At 20.6% G+C, this 9,898-nt stretch overlaps 1 protein-coding gene across 1 annotated transcript; it reads right to left on the bottom strand.

The window, feature by feature from the left end:
* Nucleotides 1-2,371: 2,371 nt before the first annotated feature.
* PGSY75_0424400 (surface-associated interspersed protein 4.2 (SURFIN 4.2)) lies at nucleotides 2,372-9,513 on the bottom strand (the record flags this gene model as incomplete). Its single annotated transcript, XM_018784286.1, has 2 exons — nucleotides 2,372-7,042; nucleotides 7,186-9,513. The coding sequence occupies 2 exons, from the start codon at nucleotides 9,511-9,513 to the stop codon at nucleotides 2,372-2,374; spliced, it is 6,999 nt and encodes a 2,332-aa protein (XP_018643448.1).
* Nucleotides 9,514-9,898: the final 385 nt, after the last annotated feature.

Raw genomic sequence — 9,898 nt, 5'->3', positions numbered from 1 at the left:
ATATAAAAGAGAATAAAAAAAAAAAAGCTATTCTAAGTAAATATAATATACAAAAATAAATATATGATCATATAGATTATAAATATATATATATTATTTCATGTTGTAGAAACAAGAAAAAATTAAAATAACTCTTAAAAAAAACAACGGAATTTAAAACAAATCTAATATGCTTTTTAATTTACAATTATAAAATCATGATTTAATTAAGGACCAAATTTTTTTTCTTTTTTCTTTTTTTTTTTTTTTCCATACATGCTATACATTCATTTTTTAAAATATTATATTTTCCACATTAGGATAAATAAATTTTAATAATATATACATATAAAAAAAAAAAAAAAAAAAAGAAAAAAAAGAAAAAGAAAATTTAATAATTAATATATTATAATAAAATATATGATATTATTTATATGTATATTCAAAAAAAAAATTATTAATTCTTATAAAATATATTAAAAATTAAATAAAAAAATATATATATTTTACAAAACATTTGGATATTAATATTATGTATTAGGAATAATATATATAATATATTAAAATAATAACAATACAAACAAAATTTAATATGTAATTATTCTGTATATATATATATATATATATATATATATGTATTTCTTAATATATTTTTATTTATATATATACATATCATATTATATATAAAGACATACACAATTAAAACAAATACATTTATATAAAATATATATAATATTATACATATTTTTATTTCATAATACAATCATTATATGAAATAAAATAAATATATTGAATTATTTTATTATTATTATTTTTTTATAATTATAAATATAACATATATATATTTATTTATTTATTTATTTATTCCTTATTCAAAAGTATTTATATATACATAATATATATATTATCCATATAAATAAAATATATATTTATTTTATATATATATAAATACGTTCAATATTATGACAAAAATATACCATACGTATATACATATTAATATATTTTAGAATAGAATATATAGAAAAAAATATATATATTAATAACTATAAAATAATTATTTTATTAAATTCATAAAAAATTTTTAATATTAAAAATAAATACCATATATAAATATATATTATTTACAATATATATAAACGTATGCATTTTTTTTTTTTTTTTTTTCTTTTTTCTTTTTTTTATGTTCTACAGGATATATTTTATTATAATATAATAAAAAAAAAAAAAATAAATAAAATACACTTTATTTGTTTTATATTTATTAATATAAATATTTTTATATATAGATTACATATATTTTGTATTTGTCATAATAATAAGAAATATATTTTATACGTACATATAAATAATATTTTATTAAAAGTATTAATAGCTCAATATATAAATATATATATATATATAATATATATATATTTTTTTTTTTTTTAATAGAACAAAGTTCTCAAAATTTTTTTTCTTTATTTTTATTCAAAACATATATAGAAACAACAAAAAAATAAAATAGAATAATATAAAATAAAATAATATGATGATTTTAACAAATATAATAATATATTAAAAAAAATAATAATAATAATAAAGAAAATAATTATATATTTATTTATATATTTATTTATATAAGGCTACCTCTAATTTAAAAAAGTATAAAATATTTTTTAATATGTATTCTTTTTTTTTTTTTTTTTAAATATATAATATTTTCTAACGAATATTTTATTATTATTATATAATATATATAAATATGATATATTTATATATGTTTATTTATATTTATGTAGGAACAAATTTTTATTTTATGTATGATTATATATATAATAGAATGAACAAGTTATTTTATGAAAATGTTCAAATATTACAACCATAATATATTTATTATTATTATTTTTATATATATGTTTCCTTTTTTAATTTAATATTAAAAATATTTATTATTATAAAAATTAAATTAAATTTAACAAGCATTAATAAAGAATATATTATATTTATGTATATTTTATTTTAAAAAAATAAAAATAAAAATAAAAGATATAATAAAAATAAAAATAAAAGATATAATAAAAATAAAAATAAAAGATATAATAAAATTTAAAAACAAAAACGATGTAACGTGTTAAAAATTATATACTTATAAAATATATATATATATATATAACATCATGAATTAGCAAGTACATTATGTGAAATTATAAGTAACATATATATGTATTTATAATTCTAATTATACCCTTACTATAATAATAATAATAATAATAATTAATTATAATATTATAATAATAAAATATATACATATATTTATATTTTAGTTGTGTTTTTTTTCTATATTTTTCTTTTTATCTCTCGGTTTTATATAAGATCTCATGCAACCATTGTTGTTATTCCTTTCGTCCATATTCTATTTAAAGTCATAATTTTTTTCTCCCGTGTGTGTATTAAATTCAGTATGATCTTTTTCATTCTTTAATAAATATATATCATCAATATACCTTTTTTCAACATTCTCTTGTATTTCTTGATATATACTTTTCCCCCCTTCACAATTTTTATGCAATCCAAAGAATTTATTTGTATGATCATAAGTGTTCATATAACTTATCATATTCTCTTTCATATTTTTATGTTTCCACATTTTATTCTCCTCATTTAATAATGACACGTTTGATTTTTTGCATTCATCTCTTTGTAAAATAGTTTTATCCATATAATTGGTTTTACTACTTTCTCCTTCTTCTATTTTTAATTCATTAATATTTTTATCAGATTCCATTTTGTCCCCCCCTTTATATTTTAAAGGATTATGTCTATCCATTATTTCCATATGAATTTCTGCTAAAAATACTTTTTTCATATTTTTTTTTTTCATATAATTTTTTTCGTTTTTTTTACAATCTGATGAATCCACAATTTTATTATTTTCTGCACCTACCAAAATTTGTTCCTCTTCTTTATTTGATTGATTTATATGTTTAACATTTTTATCAATCCATTGTCTCCATATTTCTTTTTGTTTTTCTAAATAATAATTTTGTATTCCTTCTACAGTATTTTCATCATCTCTTTTTTCAATCTCAGAATTATATTTCATATTTTCATTCATTATATTTGAATTTGTATTATTATAAATAGATTTTTCATCAAGTGATATATTACTTTTCATTTCATATTCTTTTTTATTTATTATATTAATATTTTTATCAATATATTCTTTTTTAGATAGGTCATTCATATTATTATATTCTTCATATATATTTGTTAATATATCCCTCTTCTTTTTGTCTTCATTTTCTAACCATACCTTATCTAAATCTTTCCTTTGCCTTTTAAATAAATCATTTTGTATCATATATAAATATTCATTCTTATCATTTTTATAATCATTTTTTAAAGATTCAAAACATTTTTCTTTTTTCCGATCATATATATAAAAATCTTTTTCATTCTTTGATATATATTTTTCCTTCATTTCTAAAATTAGGTCCAACATATTCATTTTAGTTTTCTCATCTTTCTCTTTCTTTATTTCTTCTATAAATGAATTTAAAAATATTTCTTTATTATATATACCTTCATCTTTTTTACATTCTTCTAATATCATCATATATATACACATCCATATATTCATTATCAAATTATCTCTATAATTTACATCTAGTTCTTTATTATTTATTTTGGTGATATCATTTATATTTGAATACATTATCATATCATCTTGTTCGTCTTTTTCAAATTCAACTATAATATCTTTGAACCATTTTTGGTTTTTATATATTTGTATATTTTTTTCTTGTTTTTTTAACCATCTTTTCCACACGATTTTTTCACTTTGGATTAATATATCATTATTATTATTGTTGTTGTTGCTTTCGTTGTTATTATTTATTATTTTTGTTTTTTCTTCATCTTTTATAAATGTTTCTATTTCTTCTTCTTTTATATATATACCCTGTTCTTTTATCCATTCAATCTTTAATTCTTCAAACCATTTTTCATATTTCCATTTTTTCATTATATATCTTTTCCTTTCTATCCATTGATTCCACAAAAAAGTTTGTTCTAGGTAGCCATTATTATCATCATTTGTATTTTTATTTTTTATTATTATTTCTTCAATACATAAATTCTTTTGTTTTTTGAATTGTATTTGTATATATTCTTCTAAAGCAATTTTTAAAAACTCCCATTTGTTCTCTTCCCATTCTTTTTTTTTAATTTCATTTACCCTTTCCATATATATTTCTATAATCCTTTTAATATAAGAATGATTATTTTGATATATACACTTATTATCTTCACTTATATGTTCCTCATTTATGATATTCTTCTTTTTTTTAATATGTAAATTTTCATTTCTCATATAATCATATCTTCTATTACATACCTTTTTTTTATTGTTATTGTCATAATCATTCAAATTTATAGCTATTTTTAACCAGTCAGTTTGATTATCATCATCTATCCAACTTATTTCTATATCTTCCCAATATTTTTTTAACAAACTTCTTTGAATTTCTAACATATAATTATTTATTATATTAATTTGTGTCAGGTCAAAATTTTCTTTTTCTATATCAACAAAGTTTTTTTTATATTCACCTTCTTTCCATGCTTTTTTTAAATTATCAAACCATTTTTCTTGTTTCCATTCATTCAATTTTGTATTTTCATATCCTAATTTTATATCATTTTTTATATTATTCAATATATGTAACATCTCTCTATTTTTTTCACAAGCTTCTTCTTTTTTCAACTCATTTATATATGTATTAACAAAATTTTCTTTATTCATAAAACATTCTTCCTCTTTAGAATCTTCAATTACCATCATATGTATTTCAATAAATAATTTTGTTATCAGCTTTTTCTTTTCCATGTCATCCATTTTATTATTTCTATCTCTTCTCAAATCATCTTTATCTTTTTCATATTTATTCATTAATAAATTAAACCATTCTTCATCTTCCCAATCATCAAGATGATATAAATGTTTTGCAATCCATTTTCTCCATATATATTTTTGTCTTTCTAACATTGGGTTTATACTTTTATCACTTTCTTTATTTTTGAAAAGAAATAATTTCTGATCATATCTATTCATTTCATCTTTCCAATCTTTTTTTAATTTATGAAACCATTCTTCTTTATTCCATTTTTGTAGCATATATTTATTTCGTTTAATCCATTGAAGCCATATAATTTTTTGTCTCTCTAACATGAGCATATCTTCAATATTTTCACTTTGTTCAATAGGTAATTCGTCATTTATATTATTCATGTCTTCATTATCTTTCTTAATAAATTCTTCTAAACAGATTTGTAAAAAATCTCCTCGACTTTCTTCCCACTCATCCTTTTTATATTCATTCATTGCTTCCATATATATCTCAATGATAGTTTTCCATTTTACTTTTTTTTCCATTAATACTAATTTATTTTTATCAATTATATTTTCAGGTATATATTCATATTCATAATCATATTCATCATGTAACCATTTCTCATTAATATATTTCCAATGTATTTGAGGTATGTCTTTTTTTACTTTCAATAAAGGCTCATGTATTATATTTTCATATCTATTCATGGCATTTTCTTTTTTAATTATAAAATTATTTTTTATATATCCCCTTTCATAATCATTCCATTCATTATTTAAATCTACGAACCATTTTTCTCCTTCCCATTTATTTCTTTCTTTTGTTTGGATCATATTATTTTCCTTTTTCATTTCAATCAAAATGTCAAGTTTTTGAAGACTGTTTTTTACATTTACTTCATTTGCTTTTTTTAATTTGTCTATATAATTATCTAATAATAAATTCTTAATACGTATATATTCATCCTTTTTATATTCTTCTAATATCATCATATGTATCTGAATCCATATTTTAGTCAACAACTTTTTTTTCTGTTTTTCTTCTATATCAAAACAAGTGGATGAAATTAATTTCTCTTTATCATCATATTGAACACTTTCATCATGTTTGTCATTTTTATTTTTTATATGGTTAATAATTTTATATCTATTTTTATTTAAATAATATTCTTCCTTTTCATATTCTTCCATCATTTTTTTAAACCATGCTTCAATTATATTATCATCTATGTGTTGTACATATCTTGCAACCCATCTTCTCCATATAATCTTCTGTTTTTCTAAATAAATATTTCGTTTTTCCTTCTCACTAGGTAACGTTATTTCTATATCACCCTCTGTCTTTTCATAATTTTTTATTTCATTTATCCATTCATTTTTTAAATTATAAAACCATTCTTCTTTTTTCCACTTTTCAAGCATATATCTATGTCTCTCTATCCATTTATTCCATAACATATTTTGATTTTCTAATACATTCGTTTCAACAATTACTTTATTATTTAATTTTTTGTATTCATTTTCTTTTTTTATAAACTCATCTAAACATATTTCTAAAAAATCACCTTTGGATTCTTCCCATTCTTTTTTCTTACATTTTTCTATTACTTTCATTTCTATATCTAATATGATTTTCCACATCCACTCCTTTTTTTTTAGAGGAATTTCTCTATTTACTTCTGTACCTTCCACTTTTATGGGTACATCATCAAAGAGTTCTTTAGATAATATATCACTTTTGGGTTCATCCAAACCTACATCGTCATTTTTATGGTCTAAATGTAAATAGTCATGCTGATCAGGAAACTGTTCAAGAACATTTTCATCATCAAAATGTTCAGGAACATGTTCATCAGAAAAATGTTCAGGAACATTTTCATCATCAAAATGTACATCCCCCCTTTCATCATCTATATGTAACTCTTCAATTCCTTCTCTCAAGTATATTTCATTTTCCTCTACTTTAATATATTTCTCTTCTTCATATATTTTATCATCATAATTAATATTTTCATAATTATTAAATTCTTTTTTATAAATTACTTTATTTATTTCATCCTCCACATTAACATCAATAGCTCTACGCTGTCTTGCTGATCTCCTTTTTGGCTTTCTTCTTTCATCCATCATTTCTTTTACTTTTTTTTTTTTTTTCTTCTTCCCTTGAACAAGTATTGTACCAAAAGGATTCATCTACAAAAATAATCAAATAAAAATAAATTATATAATATGTCATTATATATTTCGTTATATTTAAAATAACAAAAAAAAAAAACATTATTACATAATAATAATATATTATTTAATAAATATATACTATTCTCATATATTATTACCTTATTAAATGCCAAAAACATAAAAAGAAATACAAATGTCACTAATGCAACTGGAAGAGATGTTATCATTGATGTTACTCCTTTTGATAAAATCCCTCCTTTTGATAAAACCCCTCCTTTTTCATTACTTAAAACTTTATTTTCACCACCATTACCTTTAAACGTGCGAATTACTTTAATTTTATTAAAACCATTTTTAGATGAACCAGTTAAATATGTTTCAGTTCCTTCCTCAGTATTTCTTCCATCATTTTCACTAGTCAAACCTAAGATTGAAAATATTCCGTTCTTATTAATACCAGCACCAACATTATTATCATTCATATGTAAAGAGGAACTCTTATATTCCTTCGGAGCCCTAATACTAGTTTGTAATTCTTCAAGCTTTTTTCCTTCATGTTGACCTTGACTTTGTGAAACTAAAGAATTATTAAAACTAAGAATACCTTTCAAAAAATTCAATGCACCATAAAACTTTTCGGATAAAGGTGAATAAAATCCGAATATCGTCGGGTGATCATCAAACTCCATAGCTGTAGATAAAATTCTATATTTATTATCTGAAGTAGATGTATCATTATATTGAGAGGAAGTATGACTATGCCTTTCAATTATTGATGTACCTGCTTGATTAATTTCTTCTACTTCTTCATGTTCATGTATTATATCAGAATTTTCCTCATCTGAAACTTCTTCCTCAGGTATTAAAATATCGAAATCTAAATTGCCTCTATCAGAAAATATATTAATACCACCAAAAATTTTCGACCTTAAGTGTTCTAGGTCGGAGCTTCCTTCTAAATCAGAATATTCCTCCGTTGATAAACCTTTCAATACTTCAACAGGTATTTTACTTGCATCAACACATGTTTTATCATCCGGATCACAAACAGCAGCTACTTCTTCTTCATTTTCAACTACACTATCATCTATTCTTACAGAACCTTCCACAATATCAACCTCATGTTCACTCATATTAACATTATTATTTTCCCCCTCCCCATTATGAGAATTTCCTTCATGGGAAAAACTTATTTGATCACTACCATATACATTAGAAGCATTTTCTCTGGTAAGTAATATAGGTAAAGAATCAGGGGTTTTAATTTCATTCCTACTAGTGTCCTTACCAGTTGAATAAATAAAAGAATCACTACTACTGTAATCATTAGATATAGAATAATCGTAGTTTGTTTTACAAATATCTTCTGAATTATTATTTCCATCTTTTAATAAAAAATAATTACCTTCTGTACAATCAACTTCAATATAATTAGAAGAAGGGTTTTTATATTTATCATGACTATCACTAGTTTTTTTAACTGTAGGACTAATAACATGACTATTTCTACGACCTTTTTTTTCGGCATCATTTGATACATTATTAAGATGACCACGAGTTTTTTTTTTAATAGAACGTTCTTGAGGAGATCTTGTCTGAGGACCTTTATCAGATATTTTTTCATCAGATTTTAGACCATTTCCAGGTTTAGGACTAACCGTTTTTCTTCTAGATTCACTATGGGATATGGTACTTCCAACGCTAGTTTCACTTACAGTATTACTTTTACTCCCAATTTCTACAATAGGAGAATTATTCTTTTTTTTTAAATTAATGGTTTCAGGCCTTCTACTTTGAGTATTCTCTTTACCACTATTTCTAATTGATTCATTTACTGGGCGCCTTTCTTTAACTTTAGGATGTTTACGTCTAGCCTCCTCCTTATTTTTTTTCATAACCTCACATGATATATTAGCAAATAAATTATCCACATTATTAAGATCACAAGTTTCACTAACTTTTAATAAGTGTTTATTTTCTTCGATTTTGCTTAATTTTTTATATTGTTCTAAAATTTTTTCTTTTTTATTATTTATCCAGATATTAAAATTTGTACATAAACCTTCCACATAATCTTTTTTATCTATTCTATTTAACTTGCGTGTTTTTTCTTCACAAAAATTTTCTAACGTTTGAGTCATATCCCTATATTCTTTATCGTATTTATGTTCTTTTCTAATACATTTACAATTAGTAGTCTTTTTCATAAGTGTCGGTAAGTTATTGTCAACATTTTTTTCCCAAATACTTTTACGAGCTTCAATCGGAATTTTTACTAAATCGTTGTTTATAAATACATCTTTTACATCATCCATAAAATAATTGAAATCTCGACAATCCTTATCGAACTTTTTAGATCGTGCCTTTTTTAATTCTTCAAGTTTATCCTCAATATAAATTTCAAAAATTTCTCTAAATCTATCAACACTTATTCTTTTATCTGCCCATTCTTCCAATCTACTATCAGACTCAACAACAAACAGCATATTATTTTAAATGGGATAATATAAAAATGAATCACAACCACATTTACAGCTACTATGGATCAATAAATATATATAAGTATTTATTTACTAAACATATATTAAAATTTTTAACAAAAAAAAAAAAAAAAAAAAAAAAATTTCATATACTATTATTATTATTATTATTATTAATTCATTCTATATTTATTATATATGTCAATATGTTTTAAAACCTGGTAGACAAATTTATTTGTAAGGTAATATATATATATATATATGGAAAATAAAATAGAAACAAAAAAAAATTTTTAAAAAATAAAAAAAATATTATACAAATAAATATATTTATATATATATATATCATAATTATGAAATATATTTCCTATAATAAACTTTTTTTTTATTA

The sequence above is a fragment of the Plasmodium gaboni genome, chromosome 4 (assembly GCF_001602025.1).
Source record: "Plasmodium gaboni strain SY75 chromosome 4, whole genome shotgun sequence".
Taxonomy (NCBI): Eukaryota; Apicomplexa; class Aconoidasida; order Haemosporida; family Plasmodiidae; genus Plasmodium; species Plasmodium gaboni.
The sequence above is the reverse complement of the archived record's forward strand: the minus strand, read 5'-3'. Positions and strand labels throughout refer to the sequence as shown.